Here is a 21,763-nt window from a genome sequence, read left to right as displayed (position 1 = left end):
ATGATGAGGAAACAGGTGGAAATGCTGAATCACCCAGCTGAGTGAGGCTACAAAGCCCTCACACCTCCATCATTTCCTGGTCTGATTCCTACTCTGTATTCCCCGTTGGACTGTGAGCTCTGTGTCTGATTGACCTTCTGTCTGCAGAGTCTCCCATGGTGCCCGACACACAATAAATGCCTGGCAATATTACCTTGTTGCTGTTTTTGGCATCTGACAAATGAATATTCACCAGACTGGCCAAATGTTAGCATTTACTGGAACTGTCAAGAGGCTGAGATGCTCTTCCTCCCCTCTTTAGGCCCCTCACTGGGTATTTTCTAAAACGCAGGCCAAGGAGACACTTCCTTCATTCTGTATTTGTCAGAATACCCTTCCTTCATGGAAAGCCTACGTTAGGTCCTGAGAAGCCCATCCTCCAACTGCATCCTTCCCAGCCCTGCCCAATCCACGGAACACTCCATCTCCCCATAGGCCGCTGGCCACCCGCAACCTGGGGTGAGCTCGTGAGCCCCTAGACTCAGACACACAGTGAGAGACTCACGCTCCGCCAGGCATGAGGGGCTGGAACTTCCACTGCTCCTCCTCACAGTCTAGGAAAAGCCGGTTCATGATCTTGTTCTTCTCTTCAGGGGGGATGAAGTTCTCGATGATTAGATACCTGGGAGCAGGGAGGATGTAGAGATGGGGATTTGGGGAGTGAGAGACCACACGATGTAAGTGAAGGTTGAAAGATGAGAAGCAAGAAGTAGAGAGGCAGAAGGAACAGAGAAGGCAGAGACACCAAAAAGCTGGGAGGAGGGGATCCCAATGGTAACAACAGAGCTTGAAAGTCATGGTTTCTAATGCAAAGAATATAGGCTAGGGCTTTAGGAGGTATTTTGGGGCAGCACCCAGCATGCACTTTGCGGGGTTCATCAAATGAAGGGAGAGGCAGGAGGAAACAGAGGAGGCAGGAGAAACTCCAGACGGCTCCCCCTCCATCCCTCAGACACACTCTATTCCTGAGGTATGCAGACATATGGCCCAGCAGACAGTCAGAACGAAGCCTTCAGGAAGGAGAGGAGCCTGGAAGGGAGAGGCCCAGGGCCGAGGGATGGTTGTGAGGGCCCCAGATGGCGGATGGGGGGCCCTACTTGAGCTTGAGTTCCCGGGTCTGCTCGTTCTGCGCCTCCTCCAGGTCCTGTCGCACGCGGATGTACTCGTCATGCTGGTCCTGGATCTCCGCCTTCACCGCCTGCAGCTTGGCGTAGAGCTGGGTGGGGACAGGTGCAGCTCAGGGGCTGGCCAGTGAGGCACCGAGGCTCCGGTCACCCAGCCTGGGCCCCCACGGCTGCAGGCTCATGGTCCACCAGCCCAGTCCAGTATGAGGCCAGGGCTCAAGTCTGAAACTCCCTCCGGCCCCACCGGGAATCGGAACGGGTTATTCTAAGGGCTGCCCTGTCCCTCCTGCACTGTGGCCTGTTACCCTGCTCCCTCTCAGCTGCTGTCCACATCTGGCAATGTTCAAATTTGAAGGGACTCAAGGTGCCTTTTGGTCCAACACCCTCTTTTTATAGATGAGGAAACTCAGGCACAGACTTGCTCAAGGTCACACAACTAGGTAACAGAAGAGCCAGCATCAGGACCCGAGCATCAGGACCGCTGGTCCAGGGCTCAGGGAAGGGAGGGAGCCAGTTTGGAAGGTGACCCATCCCACTCCTGCCTCCCCAGCAGCCCTGGGGTGTGGAGGGCAGCACTAACCCCCCTGTCCCACTCCTAATCCACTGAAAGGTGTGTCCCTGGAAACTGCCACCATCGTTGGGCCTCTGCCTGGCCTGCTCTGGGGCAGCCACCTCAGCAACCCTAAGGACTCTCAGATTCTTCCAGAATCCAGGTGGAATTTGCTGTTTCCTGCCCTGGACCCTCGGCTCAGGCACATGCCTTTCCCCAGCCATGGACTCTGCAGGGCCCTGGTGGCCGAGACTCTCATCCCTTTTAGTGTCCTTGGGGCCCTGTGTTTCCTCCCTGGGCTCTCCCAGGCTTGCGCCTCCTCAGGCCTCCTCACCACTCCCCTGGCCTGCTTTCTGCCTGGACTTCCAAACTCTGATTCACTGGTGACACTGTAAAGGGGAAGGTTACCCAGGACCACGTGGATGGCAGCCCTGGAGAGTGGAAATGAAAGTGCTTCCCGCCTATGGGCCCTGCCCAGCCCCAGAGAAAAGGCTCTACTCCACCCCAACTGGCCCCCCACCACCCCCGCTCCTCACCCCAGCACCCAGGCAACAGAACTCAGGGTGTGAGCCGCTCAGGCCAAGTGGAGCAGGGCTGCTAAAGCACACGCCCTTTGGGCAGGTGCCTGTCTTGGGCAGAGGCTGTCAGGCCCTCACGCACTCTGACCTTGTCCTGCTGTGGCATCTCACCTTCTTGAGTTTCTTGGTTTTGACCTCCACTTCCTGCTGCAGGGACGTGTAGGTGCCACGGAGCTCCATGGTCTCCTCGTCCCGGAGCATCATCTCCTGCTGCATTTCCCGCTCGCGGCGTTTCTAGGCCAAGCAGGGTACGGGGCTCAGTGGAGCAGCACGTGCTGGGGAGGGCCAAGGGAGCTCGGGGGGCTGGCTCGGTCTGCTTAGCACGGAAGCTGGCTTCATTGTGGCCACATGTGCGTCCCGTGTCTCAGATCCATTGCTCCCACCCCATCCTCAGTGGAGCCTCTCTGAACCTTCTCAGCTCATATGGCCATGCTTTCACCAGCCACTGCCCCAAGAGGAAGGAGACCTCAGCCCAAATGGCTGGTGCCTTCCAGGGGTGTCAACCACATACACAGATGCCCAGCATATTGGCTCCCCAGCTGCCTCAGCCTCTCCCATGTATCACAGTTGACTGGTAAGACCAACAAACCGTGGGTCTTGATGATTTAGGACACAGTCATTCAGTTGGCAAAGAACTCACACCCTCGTAGTGGAGGGCCCAGGAATTCATGCCAGGTGAATTTTGGAGGCTGACATCACAGAGAGCCACCACTTGCACTCACCCACCAGCTACCAGAAGCAGGCCCCTGGGCAGGTGGACCATGGGATGCAGGGCGGCAGGTCCTAGGTTCCCAGCACTGTAACTCCAGAGATCCTGAGTCCTTGATGACTCACTGCCCTGAGTCCCCCAGACGTGGCCTCGGGGCCTTGCACCCGCCAGGGACCTGAAGCCCGCCAGCCCTACCTGCTCGGCAATCTCCTGCCTCCTCAGTTCCAACATCTTCTGCTGCTCGTTGGTGTGGTCCATGATGTTCCTGCCCCCGATGAGCAGCTTGCTCTCCATGGCCTGGGGACACAGAGGGGTGAAGAGATGGGCTGCGGGGCTTTCCAAAGGGCCACAGTAGCCCCAGCTTGAGAGGTTTGGCTTCCCTGCTCTGTGGTCCTTCCAGGAGGGGACACAAGTTGGGGTCCACATGGGGCCTCATGACCCCCACTGAGAATGAAGTTTCCCCTCCAGCCTCCTGGGGCCCTGCACAAGGCTCCTATTGTCGGCAGTACCATTAGGTGAGACAAAGAGAGGGAATCCCTCTGAGAATACAGGGCACCTGATCTGTTTGCTTTGGATACGGATGGAAGGCTGGTTCATCATGCCTGGGAAGGGAGTGCGGGCGGCAATCTAATCCTGGCAACTCAGACCCAGCTGGTGTTCAGGAGGCGGGGAGACAGAGGATACGGTCACCGGGCAGCCCACCCTTTAACTAGCTGGCTCCCGACTCAGGAAGAGGGCTCTCACACAGGCAGCGGGAAGGCCCTCATCTGCAGCTGCAGAGCAGAAGGAAAGCCAGAGGGAGAAGACTCTGCAACACTAAGGGGCATATGGGACACTAGAAGCAGCATGAGCTTTGGAGGTGACCAGGAAGACTTGGGCTCACCATTAACTGCCCAGCCTCGGCCGAGCGACCCCTTCCTCTCTCACGTCTGTAACACTGGAACTGCCTCTGCTCCAAGATGGCCAGCAAACATGGGCTGAGCACCCTCGGCCAGGTGTCTCCATCCTCACCCTCAGAGACCCCAGCCAACAAGGGGAGGAACTGGGAGCAACTAGCCTCAGGTCACACAACTAGTTACCAAAAAGGTGAGCTCTGAGCCCTACCCCAGCCTCCCCACTGAGCCCCGTGCTGTGTGAAGCCCCCTGCCCAGTGCTTGGCACAGGCATTCTGTAAGCGCTTGCTGAATCTGAAGCTTAAATAATGATGGACTTGTGTAAATGGTGACCATAGTGACTACATAAAATGCCTTTTCACTACTGATAATCAGAGGGCGCTGCCCCAGGGCACCCCAGCTGTCCTCTGATCTCATCCCAGGCCTCCCGGAAGGTTGAAATCACCTTGAGCCACCAGAAGAAATTGGCTGCCTCCCGTCTGGAATTCTTCCCAGTGGAAGCAGCTGACCTGGGGGAGGGCTCTCAAAGCAGGGGGTCCCTGTGCTACCGTGAGGGCCCCATCCATCCTGGAGGGCAGAGCAGGGGTTGAGGGCTGATTTCGGAGGGTCAAAGGTTGGGCTACATGAGGACGCCAGAGGACACTGAGCAAAGCAGGGCCAGTCCCAGCTGCCGCAGGGGAGCTGCTGCAGAGGAAGGCGCCCTCGCCAGACAGCCACTGCTGCTCCAGCACCTCCTGCAGGCCCCGCTTCTGGCTAGCGTCTCCCCAGGTACCCACCCCCATAGCACAGACCTCAATTCATCCAAGACTCCTTCTCACTCAAAGTTGGCACATGTCCACCCGTTGAGTGAGCGACTCCTTAAGTTTTGTGCCTTCCCCCCATCAGCTAAGGCCCCACCCTGCATCTCTCTCACCCCTATATCTGGCCAGTCATTAAATCCCATCAAGTCTGTCTTCTCAGCATGACGCACACCACTCCCTCCTTTACATCCTCATGACTGCCGACGTCACTGTGATCCTCATGACTCACCTGGATCATTGCAATGAGTTCCCCACTGCCTCAGTCTCCCCTTCCATCCCTCTCCACTTGACACCCAAGGGGATCCACCAAAAATCAAGTCTGAACATGCCTTTCCTCTGTTGCAAACTATTGAAAGGGCCTCCATTCCTCACAGGATAAACCCCAAAGTCTGTAGCAGTTATGGGCCCCGAGGGTGGGCCTCGCTTACTTCCCATGTGTGCTTTGTGCTCTGGCCTCACGGGAAGAATTCCAGCCCCCTGAATGGGCTGTGCCTTTTCACAACACTGGGCATCTCTCCCTGCTCCCCGTCCACCTGGGAAACGGCTACTTCTTCTGCAAGACACAGCTTGAGCATCTTGGGAGGGTTTCTTTGATTCCCTCAACTCTGCACGTTTCCTCCCTTGGGCCTCCTCAATAACGAGGACACTTTCCTACCAATTTCCCATATTGTACCATTGTTTGTTTACATCCTGTCTCCTCTGTGAGCTCCTTCAGATCAGGAATCATGCCTCACTCATATTGGAGTCCTAGGGCTTAGCACAGTGCCCGGCACGTAGGAAGTGCTCCATACATGTTAGGTGAATGAAAAGAAATCGTTGGGGTGGCCTCAGAGGTGCCTTTCAGGTCCTTTCTCTGGGCTCTCTCATCCAGAGCAGAACTGGATCTTCAGCCCAGGTCCTCCTACATTAAGTGGTCAACTCCCGCTCATTGGCCAAGGGGCAGAGCAGCAGGGCCTGAGCATCTGGGAAGCCTGGCAGGTGGGATGGGCTGGGTGTGAAGAGGGAGAAGGAGAGAAGGCAGCAGCTCTGCTCGTACCTGGAGGAAGCCCCCGACTGCCGTAGGCCATGGACAACTCATCCCTCAAACTATCAGGGAATGGCATTTGGGGGGACCTGGTGTCTGGCCTGGTCTCCCATTCTAGGACACACTTGTCCACCCAGCCCTGAGTCCTTGCAATTCCCTTGGCATTTTATGTGGCCCAAGTGGTCTTCACTCCTTGCCATCTAACAGAAAGACACTAGGTCTTAAAACTGTTTGCATATTAGAATCACCTGGGGAGCTTTTAAAACTCCCAATGCCGGGCCACATGGCAGGATTACTTTGGTCCCTTCCCCTCAAGAGTGGCAGTGAGAACTCCCAAGCCAGATGCCCTAGAGCAGATGCTAGTAAGGAAGGCACAGGGCAACAGCTGGTGCCCTGCTTTTTCCTGCCTGATTTAAAGACTCGGGACGAGGGTGGAGGGAGCAGCACAGGGCAAAGAACCAAGAGAAAGAAAACCATTCTTTTCTTTGCACCTACTATGTGCCAGGAGCCTCACATTTACTCCTGCTAATAACCCTTTAAGCAGTGGGTCTCAACATCTGATGGGCATTAGAATCACCTGGAGAGCTTTTAACAGGCTCAGTGCCCAGGCTAAACCCCATTGCCAGTTAAATTGGAACTGGAGGTGGGCAAGTGGGGAGGTCCAGGCATTGGTGGTTTTTGAAGGTTCCCAGGGGATTTCAGTGTGCCGTCAAATTTGAGAATCACTGCTTTTAGCGGTCCCCAGAATTGGTATTATCTGAGAACTTGTTAGTAACGCAGACTCTCAGGCCCTATGCAGGCTTCGTGAATCAGCATCTGAGATCCCCAGGTGACTCGTGTGACATGCTTTAAGGGGAAGACTATTAGCACCATCATTTTCCCGATGAAAGCTCGGAGAGGTTAAGTAATCCATCCAAGGTCACATCATGGCCATTAAATTTAAATGGAGACTCTAGGCTCAGGTCTGCCTGGCTCCAAAGCCCACACTCTTCCTGCTGCAGACATTGTGCGGCGTGCTTTAGAAAGCAGAACCTGCTCAAAGGAAAGCAACATGTTTCCAGCAAGAGGAAACCATGTCTGACTGATCTCCAAGAATTCTTTCAGGGACAAAATAGATTATTCCAGTCCGTGGGGAAGCCGGTGGCCAGAACTTCAGAGGTTAAAACGCTTCTGGCAAGGGTCTACATCAGAGGTTATTCAAAGTTACATGGGGGTGGGGGGGGGTGGAAAGGAGATAGAAAAAGGGAAATACTTTCTCACCACAGGGAGGTGGATTAGGGAAAGGAAACAGAAATAAACAGGCCTCTCTCTAGATGGAAAAAATGTTTAAATGTCAACTGGTGGGACTGATCTCCATTAGAAATCTTGCAAGAAAGGGTGAAAGGTGAAATACCAATGTCGAAGATGCCCCCAAATCCTTGCAGATGATAAAGAGCAAGAGAATTTCTGAGTTGCCAAAAAATGCCAGATGAGCTTCAATCACAGTTTTATATTTGGGGAAGAAGAATGCCTAGCTCTACTCAGTAAATGCTATGAGCAATCAGTTATAAACCAAAAAGAGAGAAGAGGGGGGAGTTTTTTCTCTACTGTTCCCAGAAGACACTGGCTTAACATGCTGCCACAGCTAAAAATGCCAATAGCATCTGGCCAGGCACCATCACGAAGGCTTTTTGGAAACCACACAAAAATCATTCCACCCAAATATAAAACTATGATGCAGCTGAATCTGGAGTACTGTGTGTCGTTCACTCACTGCATCTCTGGGGACATGAAGGAGAGCGAAGATCCAGAGAAGGGCAGCTAAAACCATCCAAGGGCTATTATAAGAGACTCAAAAAAAAAAAAAAAAAAAAGAAAATAGGACTCTTTAGTCTGCAAAGACAAAGAAAGGTTAAGAGGATGGATGGACCTGGAAACTATACCATCAAAACAGGTGTGAAAAGGAAAGATCCAGGCTTTTCCAATCAATCCCTGGTACAGAGAGTAAGAGCTTGTACCTTGAGTTTTTAGAACAAAGGGAAGTTCTGTTTACAGAAGGTAATAAATTTATGAAATATGATATCTCAGGAGTACTGTATTAAATACTTCCCAGTTCATTAAGGGATTCTGGGGACACATTTTTAATCTTTTATTGTCCTCTGCTTTCAGAAAAAAATATTTGCACTAACGTCAAAATAACCACAGAAATAAAATGGAAAAAAACTTTCACATACTCCTCATCATAGCTACTTAGCTTCTTTTATTTCCCCTATTTTCCAGATTTTTCCATAGGCACACATCATTTTTTCACATCTATAGACATGGTATAAATACATGTTTTGCTATCTCCACTTCATCAAATATCTCAAGAATTTCCTGTTCCTCCCATAAGGTTTATGATTATAAGTTTAATGACTGCAATAATATTTAGAATGGATAATTTATATTTAATTAATCCCCATTTTAAGATATCTTGGTTGTTTGGTTAATGCTTATAATAAATACTCTTACACATATAATTTTTTGCTTGTTTAGATGACTTTCTTAGAAGGAAATTTCAGGAGTGGACAAAAGATTATAAACATTTTGTACATCTTAGAACACACTGTCAAGTTACCTTTATAACAGTTTATACCACTTAAACTACCACTAGCAATAAATAATGGAACCACTTTTATTATAGGGTCATAGGCATGAAGTATTATCATTATTTTAAATTTTGCTATAATAATAGGTATAAAATTGAGCCTCCCATTAATTTTATATTCTCTATACCTTTGTGGTAGGCTTACAGAGGTCTGATCTCTGCTTTTACGACATGCTCTTTTATGCTTTTTTTTTTTTGGTGATTTTAAAGTGAGGAGATGAACCTGATTCTTTGTATATTCAGCCCCCACCTTCTCCAGCTACTCCCACTTAGTTCAAGAAACCCATTAGGAAGACACTGTCAGGCAGAATTTGAGCTGCCAATCAGGCTTGGAATTTGATGCACCAGCCAAGACTACAAGGGCACCCAAGACCCAAGCCTCCTCCCATTGCCACCCCCAAGACCTGATTCCCAGGGCTGGTTTCTGTGCTGGTTCTTGCTAATCAGCCTGAGTGTTAGGCTTCCTCCTTGGACCTGGAACTCTGCTGCAAGATCTCTCCTCTGGCCGGGCCCTGGGCTCCACGAAGACAGTTCTGCACAATGCCTGACTGCCCATATCATCCTGTTCCACTTGTCCCCTGCCCCATGCTTGTCTGCTTGCCCTGCTGGGACCCAGCACGGACGTGGTCTGAATGACAGCTGAGTTTGCCTTATCGGTTTCTCGCCAAGTCTTGCCCACTGGCCCAGCCCCCAGTCAGCCAAGCCTGCCCGACAGAACCTGTCTTGTGCTAGTAGAGGGGGCTGGCCCTGGCACGAAATCTGGGGATGCGCCCCAATCCAGGTGCAAGGTCTCAGCACCCCCATCTCCCCAGATTCAGTCTACTGCTGTTGGCTTCACCCCACACTCTAAAATATGTCATGCACGATTCCAGTCCTTGCCAAGAAACAGCTATTTTTTTTTTTTTTTTGCTTTTGCTTTTTATTTTCTTCATTTCTCTGAGGATATCAGTGGTCATCTCTTTTTCCTCAGAGATTTCTGTCCCTAAGTATCACCTATGGAGGGCAGGGAGGGACAGGGATGTCTCAAATCCCTAGGCACACTTCAGGCTAGAGGGTACTTAGCAGAGGGGCTGGGAAGCTGGGGTTCCGAGTTCCCAGGAAATTTTCCCAGAGCTCTTAGCTGCCCCCGTTAATGCTGCCTTTGTGATTTCTCAGGGCAAAAGGTCCAAGTGGGTGGGCCTCTGGACAGGACTGGGTTTGGTTCTACTGGTTCTAAATAAGCTCAGTGTAACTAAAAGGCCAGCAGAAGCTGTGGAGGTGGAAAAGACAGAGCTGGGGGCTCCAAGGACATGGTCTGTCTCTTGCGAGAGGGATAAAAATCACAGGACAACTAAGGCCTTGACCTCAGGGAATCATTGACCCCAACCCTCTTTGCTTTATAGATAAGAAAACTTGAGGCTCAGAGATGGAGTATTCTAAGCCTGGAATCTCATAATTAAGGAATCTGTCTGTGTAGCTGCTCCTGTATTGACTATGCGCTTTCCAAATAATTTCCCAATTTGATTAGGGTCTTGATCCCAGGTATTAGAGGCAGGTCAGCTAATACGACAATTAACAGCCAAGATCACCACAGGGATCATGTCCGCTTGCAGACACAGCTTGGGATACTCAAAGGCTCGCTTCTTCCTCTTCCAACTGAAGTGCGAAGCCAGGAGGAGAAAGGAGCCCCAGCCCTTATGAAGTGCTGCTCTGGAAAGCCAGAATGGAGACGGCCAGACCCAGCCAGCCGCTCTTCCAAGGAGGTACCATCAAGTATGGTTTTACAGAGAAGCCAGACAGGCTTTGCCCCGCCACTGCCAGCTGATCTGTGACATTCTGCAGGAGACAGAAGCCTCAGATGCAATGTGCCTGTGGCTGGGCTAGGTCCTTTTTGCGTGACATCCTATTTAATCATCACAAGAGCCTTTTAAGATAACGAGTATGATTCCCATTTGGCATAAAAGGAAACTAAGGCTCAGACAGGTGAAGCGACTTGCTCGAGGTGATGGAGCCAGTAAATGGCAGAAGTGATATTTAAAGACCAGCGTCCTAATTCCCAGTCCAGTGGTCTTTTCCCTGTTCCATAGCTTTCTCCCGGGTTCAGGCAGGGTGGCATCTTGCAGAAAAGCAACATTTGGTATTTGCACCTTTGCCAACTCAGGAACCATCGGGAAAGCTCAGGGCACCATTTCTTTCTCTTCCAGCTGAAATAGGCAGAGCTCTGCTGAAGATGCTTCTGCCTCTGTGAAGCTCTCAAGGGAGCCTCAGACATAAGTGGGATCGAGCTATAAACTGCATGCTTGAGGGGAGGCCGTCAGTATCACCAGCGTCCCTGAGAGAGGCTTGTGGGAAGGGCCACCTCGCAAGTTCCTCGGTGGATGATTTAAGAGCGCTGGGCGTGTCAGTCAGAGAACCTGTATCCTGGTACACACTCTACCACCCTATTTGTAAGAAATCTAGGGCATCAGCCCCCTGGACTTCATCTGTAAAATGGGACAAATATCCAGTAACTTTGCAGGCTTTGTGTAAGAATGGCAAGTTGGACAATAGATGTGAAAATACTTGGTAACTGATAACGTACCATCAAATGCCTGCGGTTACTTGTTGTATCAGTACCTGATGGACACTTACCCACCAGTCATCACAAAGAGCAAAACAAAACTAGTGCAACAGTCCTTGCTTCCACCTCTTAGGAAATACGGCCACTCCTACCATCACAGACATATTTCTCTTTTTGTGGCCCTCAGGTTGTAGATCTTGAGGAACCAGCGGTAAGGGAAGAAGAAATGAGACCATGGTGAAGGGAAGAACAGTGCTATTTCCAGTGATTCCCTGTAGTAGGGGACATAAACCAGGAGCCTGAGTCTGAGTTTCCTGCCTTGCGTCTCCTTGGATGACTCAAAACACAACATAAATAATCTTTCAAATGCTAGCCATTCTCTCATCAAGAACAATCAGAGATCAGGAAACATATTAGCTGGGGAGTGAGGTGAGCAGGACTCTACTTCCGGTCTCATCCGCGACAGGGTATGGATGCCCACAAAGACTTCAGTCCACCTTGGAGAAAAGCAGGAAGGAAAAAAGCAGCTCATCTACTTGAGTGAGAAAACCACGAGCACCTCAGATCTGATCCTTCCCCTCATTTGTTTCCCTCACTTATTTGTGACGTGCCAGGGGGTTTCTCTCCAGCACCATGGACGCAAGCCCAGCCAGACGACAGAATGCTACAGTGTCAGAACTGGATGAGACCTAAGGATGCACAAAGTGCAGACTCAGTACTTTACAGATCCTGGGTCATTCCGCCTCCAGCTTCCCGGCAATGCTTGGTCATCCCTCTGCAGCCCTCACTGCCCCTCACCCAGGCTGATCTCTAATCCTGGGCTCCTGACCCACCGCTTCCAAGGTGAATCAGCAAATGTTGCAGAAAGCAAGGAATCATCTATTGATAATGTCTTACAGTCCCTGGGAGGTGAAGTGACTTGTCCAAGGTCACAGCATTACCAATAACCGGGGATCACTGAGTATTATTATCAACTCTGGATTTCCCTCAATTATTCATTACCTTTATTCAATACCTTCTATTATTGGTTGAATTCATACATTAATATTCAGATCCTCTGATCTTAATCTCAAAAAGATGAACTTTAACTCAATCCTCCAACCACACGTTAATGCATTTCTTTTATAGTTTCCCTCTGTTAAAAATTTAGATTTGCTTTTATTTAATTAACAAAGTAATATAGGCTTATAAAAAATATACATACAGTGAAAAATAAAACCCCCTTCCTATTAAAATCCCTAGAGATAACTACTATTAGTAAGTTCTCATAATTCATTCCAGAAACTTAAATAATTTAAAGACGAAGTCAGCCATATCTACTGATTTACATTCTTGGCCATGGTGTTCGAAAAGATTTGCCGATTGTATGAATGACTAGTACTAGGCTGAGGTCAGAGGCTGGGGGTTTGCATCACGTGAAAGGACAGAGGCCTATTAGCTGGGATCTGGCATGAAGCCTTCGTTTTTGAGTTGGTGATACAGGGTGGAGGGGAAGGTCATGGGCTTTGGAGTCAAGCAGACATAGGCTCATATTCTGGCATGTGACCTTGGGTTGTTCCTTAATTGTCGTGCCTCAGTATCCTTCACCTGTCACATGGAGACTGAAACATGACTACTTCGTGGTGCTATTGTGAGGACTGAATAAAACAAGGCACACAAATACAGCGAGTACTTGGCATTAAACATGCACTAGAGAAAGGGGAGCCGCCACTATCATGCCAACTGTTGCTGTTATTATTCTGCTGGCTCACCTGAAGAAGCAGAAAGCCTGCAGGTCCGTTACCTCCCACTACAGAAACAGTTTGACCCAGGGCCTGGTACTCCTCTGTTGAGTATATCTGGGAGGAAATGGAGACAACTGGAAAGTAACTCTTTAGTCTGAGCAGGAGTTAATGCCCAGGAATTTCTCAGGATATTAAAAATTTGAGATACACCAAACCACCAGCGCAGATGCCCTATAAGCTCTGAGCACAGGGGTCTGCCCTGTGCAGCCCCCCTGGCTGAGGGCTGGATTGATGGGAAGAGAGGCCATTTTCTTATCTACACAGGCCACCTGATTCAGCAGCTCTCAGGCCCAGCCAGTTCTAGAAACGTCACAGACTGGCCAGGGACAGTAGGCTGGCAGGGCACAGATGGGAGGGGTGCCCTTCTCCAGCTGAATTCCAGGCCTTTCCTCCTGGTCCTCAGAGCACAATGAGAACATTATCACAGCCACTTCATCCAATCTTGCGCTATCCGGGGGCTGGAAATGACTAAGGGCAATATGATAATACACTCCTCCAGCCAACGCACATCAGGAGAAACCCAATACTGGACCGAATGGCCTCCTGAGCCTCAACATAACTTGCAGCCCAGAACCTCTGATGGAAATGTATTAATTTTATATAGTTCCTGCCAGTCAAGTCTTTATATTACAAAATGCCCCACCTCATGGCAATTCTGTTAACTGATCACACCCACCAGGGATAGGAAGGAGTGTAAGTCACTGTTCCCACCGGTGCTAAGAGGCCATGGACTCTGACCAGATGCCAGACCCAGCTTGGAGCCCTGGTCACTGGCTATCGTGAAGCTTCTCTCAAGGGCAGTGGAAGACTCAGCTGGAATGGGGGCAGTGTGTCTGGCGTGGGGCTAGTGTCCCTGGGGACATGTGGAAGGAACCAGACCAGCTTTGGGAACTCAGATGCTCCCTGGATTATTGGGGAGTCTCCGGAGACAGGATACAGCGCTTTTTGGAGATTAACATTGAGATCAGAACAGAGGAATGATGCTGACATTTAACTCTCTCTTCTAGAGAACTTTGTCTCCCAGTTGGGGTTTCTTCTCCCCAGAAACCCTGCTGTCCACCCCTTTACCCACTCTTCTTTCTCCCCAGCTCTGTGACTCCATTTCTCTTTCCCCTCTTCAACGTCCCCCTCTTCACCGTCCCCCTCTATTTCTTTTCTGTCTTTCCCCCATTTTCTTCTCTTCTTTTTCTCATTGTCTTTCTCTGATTGGCCATGATAGAGAGCTGGAAATACCTTCTATTATTGGTTGAATTCATACATTAATATTCAGATCCTCTGATCTTAATCTCAAAAAGATGAACTGAACACTTCAGATTTTGCTTAAAAAAAAAAACACTGCTTTTAACAATGAAGGACACTGAAGAGGAGGGGACATTAAAGATCACCTAGTTCAGTGGATTTTCTGATACATGGACTCCCTTTGGAGCACTCGGACATTCAGTTTCTCCTTGGACACTTCCAGGGATCGGAGCCCACTATCTCTTGAAGTAGACCAGTTCTAACTGCTGAGAAGTTCTTTACATTGAGCTTAACCTGCTCCCCTAATTCCCACTCCCTGGTTATCAGGACAATCTAGGATACAAAAACAGTGCAGTCAGCAGAAGGGCAGTGAGGTACATCCTATGTTCAAAGGATTGGGTAGACTAGTTGGTTAACTTGGGCAAGCAAGGTTAAAGAGACATATTATAGTCAGACTCTGGTAGGCCTTGAATGCCAAACTAAAATGTGATGTGTTTGACATATCAGGAAGGTAGCCAAGAGAAAACATCCATTAGGTAGCTGCAGATGACAGTAATAAACAATTATTATTTACTGAACTCTTACACGCCAGGAACCATGCAAAGTGCTTTAATGTTGATTATCTCATTTCATTCCCCCAACATTACTATGACATATAGGTACTATTACTATTCCATTTTATAGATGAGGAAACTGAAGTCTCAGAACTAGTAAATCACTAAACCCAGGCCTGCCTGACTCTGAGGTCTCTGCTCTGGATACAGCACTGTACAAAATAGGGTCAGCAGAGAGACCAGGACAGGAGACCTTAATTTGGGAGTCACTTACATAAAGGGAGAGAGGGTCTAGAACAGAGGGCCAAGGGTCTATTTGAGTCTTCTTCTAAAGACGAGCCCTCAACCTCCACTTCCAGTCCTGTACTTGCTTCTAAACTCCTGAGTCACCTCCAGCAGCCCACCAGACTGTTACCTCAAATTCAACACGTTTACACTCGCTCCTTTATTTTCACCACCTCCCCAGCAACCAGTTCCCAACCTGACATTCCTAATTCCTTAAGCATAAACGAGGATCAAAGTTTGTGTCAAACCAACCTGGGCTCAACTAGATTTGCCATATACAAACCATGAGGCCTTGGGGAAGTCACAAAACCTCAGATTTTTTTTTCATGTATAAAGTGGGAACAGTAATAACACCTTTCTGCGAAGGTGCTTGTGGGGATTCCATGAGATAATTTGTATACAGCATCCAGTCCAGTGTTTGGCATATAGCAAGTGTTAAGTAAATGGCATTATTCTTACTCCTTATTATTGCTGTTTCTCAGGCTTGAAACTTCTCTTGCATCCCATTTAGGGTTAATCCCAATGCTGAGAAATGGGAGGAAGAAAAGGGGCCCACAAAGGAGACAGTAAAAATTCAAAGCAATTTGGACTCTGTAATGACCTCATCCCTCTGGCTTATGGGGCTGCTTCTGCAGGGTCTCTTTTCCACACCCGCCACAGAGAGAGCTGGGCTCCAGCCAAGCACCCCCCTCTTCTCCCTCCAGACCTACTTACTTGGGGATCAATGAGCAGAGCTGTTACTTCTATCTCTTCCACTCCTCTCTTCAGTTCAAGCCTGCATTTTGTGTAACCTGCCTCCCCTAAACACCCTCCTTTCCTTCTAAGTCTCTAGAATCAAAGCTTTAGAAATCACCTAGTGCAAGCGCTCAAAAAATGAAGCTCAAAATTAAAACAGTCATTAAAAATTTTTTCTCGCACAATTAGAACGGGCCTCCACCAGTCCTCACTGCAGTACGTGCACTGGGCACAGACATTTGAGTTGTCACTGTGCATGGCCATAACCTCAGCTGTGGGTCTGTCTGTGACTTTACCAACTCCCCCGACCTCTTAGGTCTAGGATGCTATCAAGACCCCCCGGAGATCCCACACAAGTATGGACGGCTAATGACTACCGATAAACATGCACTGATGACAGTCACAAACCCACACACATTTACACAGACTCTCATCCCCCAAGGTCCGCAGTAAATATGAAAAGAGATGAAAGGAGACTCCAAGGAGACAGGCATAGTGTTTGTACATAGTGAGGGCAGAACAAAGGGAACGGGGAGCCTAGAGGTGGCGAGCAGGGAAAGCAGGCGAAACAGACTGAAGGATGAGTCAGAGAGAGTGAATGAGGGCACTGGGTCGCATCAGCTACCGCTCAGCTGCCCCCCGGGGTGGTGTGACTGGAAGCAGGGAATGGGGGGAGGCGCGAAGGGGAGTTGATGTCATAGCTCAGAAAGTGGGAGCTGGAGTGCGTTGCAGACGGGGCGCAGAAACTCAGCTGATATCCAGGAGGGCTCTCGCCTTCCGAGGTCTCCCAGATCTTTCCTGCCCGGCTCTGCTCCCAGGGCTGCAGGGTTTTGGCAAGGCAGCAGGGATGGCAGGGGAAGGAAAGAGTTAAGCTAACAACAAAGATGTCAGTCCTGGAGAACACTGGACCCCTGCCCTGCGTGGCAGACAGAAGCCACCCTGTGGCTGCTAGTGCCCTCCATCTATTTAGAGCTTTCAACTTATTTCAAATGCCCACACACTAATGATCTCATTTAATCTTTGGCACAATCCTGTGAAACAGGCAGGCCTGGGATTATCTCAAACATGCTTCTCCCAGCTTTACCCGGTGGATACCTCAAGAGCCCTCAAGCCCTCAAATTGTTTCCTCCATCCCAGAAACACCCAACGCGGAACCAGCAGTGCCTTGGGGACTGTAAGGAGACTGGGGCCCTCTGTCTAGGCTCCATTCTGGGCTTGCTGGCTGCTGTTCATCCTGGGCTGGGTGTGATAAGAAGTCACAGGATGTGGAATCATTCCCCTCCTGGAATTTCCCAGGCCTCTCTCCCCCTTCACTTATATCTGAAAGCCTGGCACATAATGACCATGTCACCCAGTCCCCAGGGAGCTGTGTCAGACTTCTCATCGGAAGAATGGAAACCCGAGGCCTAGAGAGGCAAAGGCCTTTGCCCTGAGTCACACAGAGAGCAAACACGGAGGGATCCGTGAAGACTGGGAAAGAGCAGAGGTCTGGGGCCTTCAGAGGACCTGGGCTCCAGTCCTGGCTCTGCTGCCCATCAGCCCAGGGTCATCAAGACAGTCACGCAACCTCCCCAGCCTTGGTTTTCATCACTGTCAAACGGAAATAGTTACACCCATCTCCTGAGGTTGCTGGGAGGATTCCATGAGATGAAGATATAAAAAAGTTACATAAAAAATTACTCTGCACATCAAATAGCTCAGGTAACAACATCAGGACTCTGGCGTAATGGAAAGAAGCTGGACCAAGTAGAAAGAGTACAGGTCCCTTCAACTCACATATGTGGCCCTAGCAAATTCGGACCGCAGTTTTTCAAGGCCCCTGCAGCTATAAGATGCAGGGTTCTGTGGGCTATGCCTCTGGTGCAAGAATTCTGGTGCTGGCCGCCCTGATCTCTTGACTGCTTTTTTATCTGTGCCCACATCGCCTTAGGTCCAAGAATCTTACTGAGGGAGACAATCAGTGGCCAACAATGGAGACCCCATTGTTCCCAATGGAAAGGACCCCATTGTATCCTTTGCTCCATCCCCTCCACCCAGTTCCTCGGGGCTGAAGTATACCTCTGTACTCTCTTAGGCTCTGTTGCCTCCCAGCTTTAAGGGTGCGTGGGGAAGGGGAGCAAGGGGTGGTGGTGGGGCTCTTGGTAATGAATCCGATGACAGGTTGCCCATGAAAGATTTCCCAGTGGAAAGCACCAGACCGCCCCATTCCTTTCCTCCTAGGGAGAGCTGAGTCTAACTGTCTTGTCTTTAATACTGTGCCTCTCTCAGGATGGCTTCAAATGTGACAGGCCCCTGATTCTTTCTCTGAGGAAGTGGCTCAGCATAACACTTACTGAGCTCCTGGAGGTGAATTAAATATTAAACAAGCAAAGCCAGCGCCCCTGGTGTGGCGGCACATTCCCATAACACAGACAACGGCATGCAGTTTATCTGTCCCTCTTCCAGTGGCTGCCACTCGCCTTCTCCAGGCAGGGCTTCCCTACTCCCCAGCCCACACTCCAGACAGGGAATAAGAAATGGTAAGGTTTTGCTCTCCCCAGCAAGTCATCAGCTCATGGTTCCCTGCATCCTTCCTCCAATCACCAGTGTCGAGGGCTCCCAGGACCTGGGAATGCCTGGAACGTGGAGTTGAGGCATGTGCAACACTGAAATTTAATGGGTCTGTGGTTGGCCAGGCAGGGGAGCCTCCGGAGCTAAGCGCCACCAGGGCCTGGGAAGCGAGCAGCTCAGGAAGAACACTGAGGCCCTGATGTCTCTCAGAGCAATGGGGAAGTGGCTCTTACTGGGATGAGGCCTGGGTGTGGGGGCCAGTTGTTTTACTTCTCTGGTTAGAAGAGCCTCAGAGATCACCCAGGCCAACTCTCTATTTTATAAAAAGGGAAACTGAGGCTTGAGGAAAGGAAGAAGCAACTTACATAAGGTCATTCAAAAAGCTGTAGTACAGCCAGGCCTAGACCGCAGGTCTCCAGTATGTCCTATCCTCTGCACGATCACCTTCTGAAGCTACCAAGCAATGGCCCTGCACCGCATGGGCCCAGGAGCTGCTTTTACAGGAGAAAGACCCGTTCATGGTCCCGTCCTGCCATCCAAGAACTGAAAGAGCACGAGGGCCACTGGCTGCAGCTCAGTTGTGTCATTTTGTAGGATGGAACCTCAGTCATGTCACTTCTCTTGAGTCTTAGTCCCTCACCTGTAAAATGGGGCTTTAAAACCAGTACCTCGATGGCTACTATCAGGATCAAATGAGATCATGGAGGCGGGGCATTTTGTAAACTGTGAAAATGTCAGATATTAAAATGGTGTGAGGTTTGATGGTGCTGCAGAGAGAGGACATCACGGGGAGAAGGCTACATCAGAGTGAGAACACACACCCAAAGAGGCGGAGGGCCCGCCTGGCATCCCCCAGACCTGATGGATACTGGGAACCACTGGCAGAGACTCACATGCAGCAGGTCAGACCAGCCCAAGCTCACTGGTTTGAGAGACTACTTGCCTGCTTTGCTGTGTGTGTGTGTGCACGCGTGTGTGTGCACCCCCTCCTAGGTGCTCTTGGGAGGCTCTGCCTGGCAGCCTGGAGTCATAGGAATTTGCCTGGCTTCTCCAGGGGAGCATTTGGCAGGAGGGCAGGACACTTTGCTTCAGGCCAGGCCACAGAACCTCAGAGAAAAGCCTGCCAGCCCAGGTCCCTCTGGGGACCTCTGGAGTGCCCCTGCTCCCACTGGGGCCCTTACCTTGTACTTGGCTGCAAGCAGCTCTGTGGCCTGCTGCTCCCGGTGCAGGTCTTCCAGCATCTTCTCCTTCTCCTCCAGGAGTTTCTGCTTCTCCTCGCTCACCAGGCTGCGGTCATCCTGGATGGCCGCCTTCTCCTCTTCCAGCCGCTCCTTCTGCTCCTGAAGGTAATTCTCCATGTTCTTGTCCAAGGCCGACTCCAGGATGGGCTGGGGCGGGCGGTGGTTGTTGTTGTTGTCATCTTCCTCTTCTGCCACCCAGGCCTCAATCACTGGGCCCTCAGGGTACCCGGCCGGGGCTGACACGGCCTTCTTCCTGCGGCTGCTCTTCCTCCGGAGCCGCTTTCCCAGCATCCCCCTCTTCTCCAGCTGGGCCTTCAGGCGGGCGATCTCCTCCTGGAATTCCCGCAGCAGCGTGTCCTTGGGATCCTCATTCACCCGGGGCTTGTTCTTGATGTTCTTGGCCCGGTTGGCAAAGCGCAGGGTGGAGAGGCTCTCATCGTAGCTGTGAGAGGCTGGCCCCAGGGTGGCCACCATGATGGTCTTGGCATTCCCCCCCAGAGAGTCCTGGAGCAGCCGGGTCAGCTTGGAGTCCCGGTAGGGGATGTGGGTGCTCCTGTTGCCTGCCAGAGCAGCAATCACGTTGCCCAGGGCAGACAGAGAGAGGTTGATTTTGGAGGCTTCCTTAGGCCTCTCTCCACCACTGCCACTGCCTCCGCCACTGCCACCACCCGTGGACTGTGTGACTGTCCCACCAGCTGGGTTGGAGCCTGCCTTGTTCTGCCTCTCGCTGCCAGCCAGGTCCACCAGGTTGAGCTTGCCTACGCGGATGTGGTCCTGGCCATCTAAGCCACGCTCACTGCACTCCACGGTGATGACAAAGATGGCATGGGAGCGGGAGCTGACCTCATTCATGTGTGTGCTACCCACCGCCCGGGTCTGGTTCCCCAGGTTCATCACGTGCTCGATCTCCTTGACATTCTTGGTGACGAAGGAGGAGAGGTCCTTGATATAGACGCCTGTCTCCGGGTTCTCCTTCAGCTCTAGCCTTTTACCAGGCTCCTTGGAGAGCAGGTCTCGAATCTCCTCCTGGTAGATCTCCAGGTAGGAAGCCCGGACCAAGTACTGCTGGTTCTGGGAGCGCGAGATGTGAGTGAAAATATGCTCAAAGGCATTGGGGATGACCCCGCGCAGCTCGGGCTCCACCCAGGTTCCCTGCATAGTGTAGGTCTTGCCTGTGCCAGTCTGTCCATAGGCAAACACGGTGCCATTGAAACCTTGAAGCACTGAGTCTACCAGGGGCCTCACGGTTTCATCATACAAGTCTGCCTGCTTGGAACTGGCATCATACACGGCATCAAAGGTGAAGGTCTTGGGCAGCTCCCCTAGGGCAGCGCGGGGGTTCCGCAGGGTCACCTGGCCCAGTTTCACGTCCATGGTCAGGATCTGCTCATGACCAGCAGCCTCCTCCTTCCGGCTGAGGGGGCGGCACCGGGCCACCACCTTCAGGGCCTCGCTGGCTTTGGTTTTACTGGCCATCTTGCTGCTCTGTCCTTCCTGCCCCCAGGCCCCCTCTGCAGCCTGGGAAGTCCTGCTGTCCTCCCTAGGTCCAGATCAGCGGGTTCAGCCCAGCCCCCAGGCGCCGTTCTTCAATCTGCATGCAGCCTCCTAGGGTGGGGATGCTGGGAGGTGGCCCCGCCGCTGCTGCAGTCCGGGCCTCTACCGCTCTCCGGTCCTCGCTGCACCGGCTGGGGAGGAAGAATTAGGCAGAATCCCCGGGCAGCTGCGGGAGCACAGCCTGCCGAATGGCAGTTCCCGGAGCCCGTCCCATGCTGGGGCAGAGGGAGAGCTGCCGTAAACAGCTACGGCAACAATGAGATAAAGGAAGAGGAAAATGGGATGGGGGTGGGTGGCAGAGCTGTCTTCTCCTCCCCGTCCTCCCCCTCCTCTAGGGCTCCATGGCGGGGGCCGCAGGTCCTGGGAGGCCGGGGGTCCCGGCCCTCCCGAGGGCAGAGGCTCACCTGGCGTCCTCCCCCTCAGCTGGGGGATCATTCATTGCAGCCAGCGCGGCTGCTGCTGCCTCTGCCTCCGCCTTCCCAGCCGTCGCCACCGGAGAATGAGAGAAAAACAGAAGGGGATGGGGCGGAGCAGCGGCGGCGAGAGTGATGTTGCCGCCGCGCTGCGGCCCCAGCTAAGCTGCCCGGCTGGGGTGGGGCAAGGGGCGGGGCCGCGGGGCGGGAGACGCGAGCCCCGCGCAGCCAGTGCGCTGGGGACCCGGGTGCATCGTCAGTCCGCACCCCTGCAGACCCCTCCGGAATGACAGGCTCTGGTGCCGACCCAGGTCCTGCGCCCACCAGGCGGGTGCAGCGCAGCCACCGCCCGCCGTCACCCCACTAGGCTGTGGCATGCTGGGAGTTGTAGTCCTGCCTTTGTTAACCCGGTTCTGGCAGGTTGCTAATGACTTCTCCAGTCCGGGAGGCCCCTCCCTCTCTGGCCTGCAACCCCAGGAGTGACTGTTGAGGTTGCAGCCTACCTGCGGGGTGAGCGGGGTATCCA

At 51.7% G+C, this 21,763-nt stretch overlaps 1 protein-coding gene across 4 annotated transcripts in view; it reads right to left on the bottom strand.

Annotated features, from left to right (window-relative positions):
• Nucleotides 1-21,551, bottom strand: part of KIF3C (kinesin family member 3C) — a 34,150-nt gene extending 12,599 nt beyond the window's left edge. For 2 of the 4 annotated variants that reach the window (XM_010991197.3, XM_010991200.3), the window contains exons 1-5: nucleotides 19,211-21,551; nucleotides 3,196-3,297; nucleotides 2,403-2,525; nucleotides 1,137-1,255; nucleotides 545-661 (exon numbers count right to left, since the gene is read on the bottom strand). In XM_010991197.3, coding sequence (XP_010989499.3) covers nucleotides 545-661; nucleotides 1,137-1,255; nucleotides 2,403-2,525; nucleotides 3,196-3,297; nucleotides 19,211-20,746 — 1,997 coding nt within the window. In that variant the 5' untranslated portion in view covers nucleotides 20,747-21,551. The remainder of the gene's footprint in view (nucleotides 1-544; nucleotides 662-1,136; nucleotides 1,256-2,402; nucleotides 2,526-3,195; nucleotides 3,298-19,210) is intronic. The other 2 variants (XM_064494678.1, XM_010991199.3) reach the window with 2 other exon arrangements.
• Between the last annotated feature and the right edge of the window lie 212 nt (nucleotides 21,552-21,763).

This window comes from Camelus dromedarius, chromosome 15 (assembly GCF_036321535.1).
Source record: "Camelus dromedarius isolate mCamDro1 chromosome 15, mCamDro1.pat, whole genome shotgun sequence".
In the NCBI taxonomy this organism is placed as follows: Eukaryota; Metazoa; Chordata; class Mammalia; order Artiodactyla; family Camelidae; genus Camelus; species Camelus dromedarius.
This window is presented reverse-complemented; position numbering and strand designations above follow the sequence as displayed.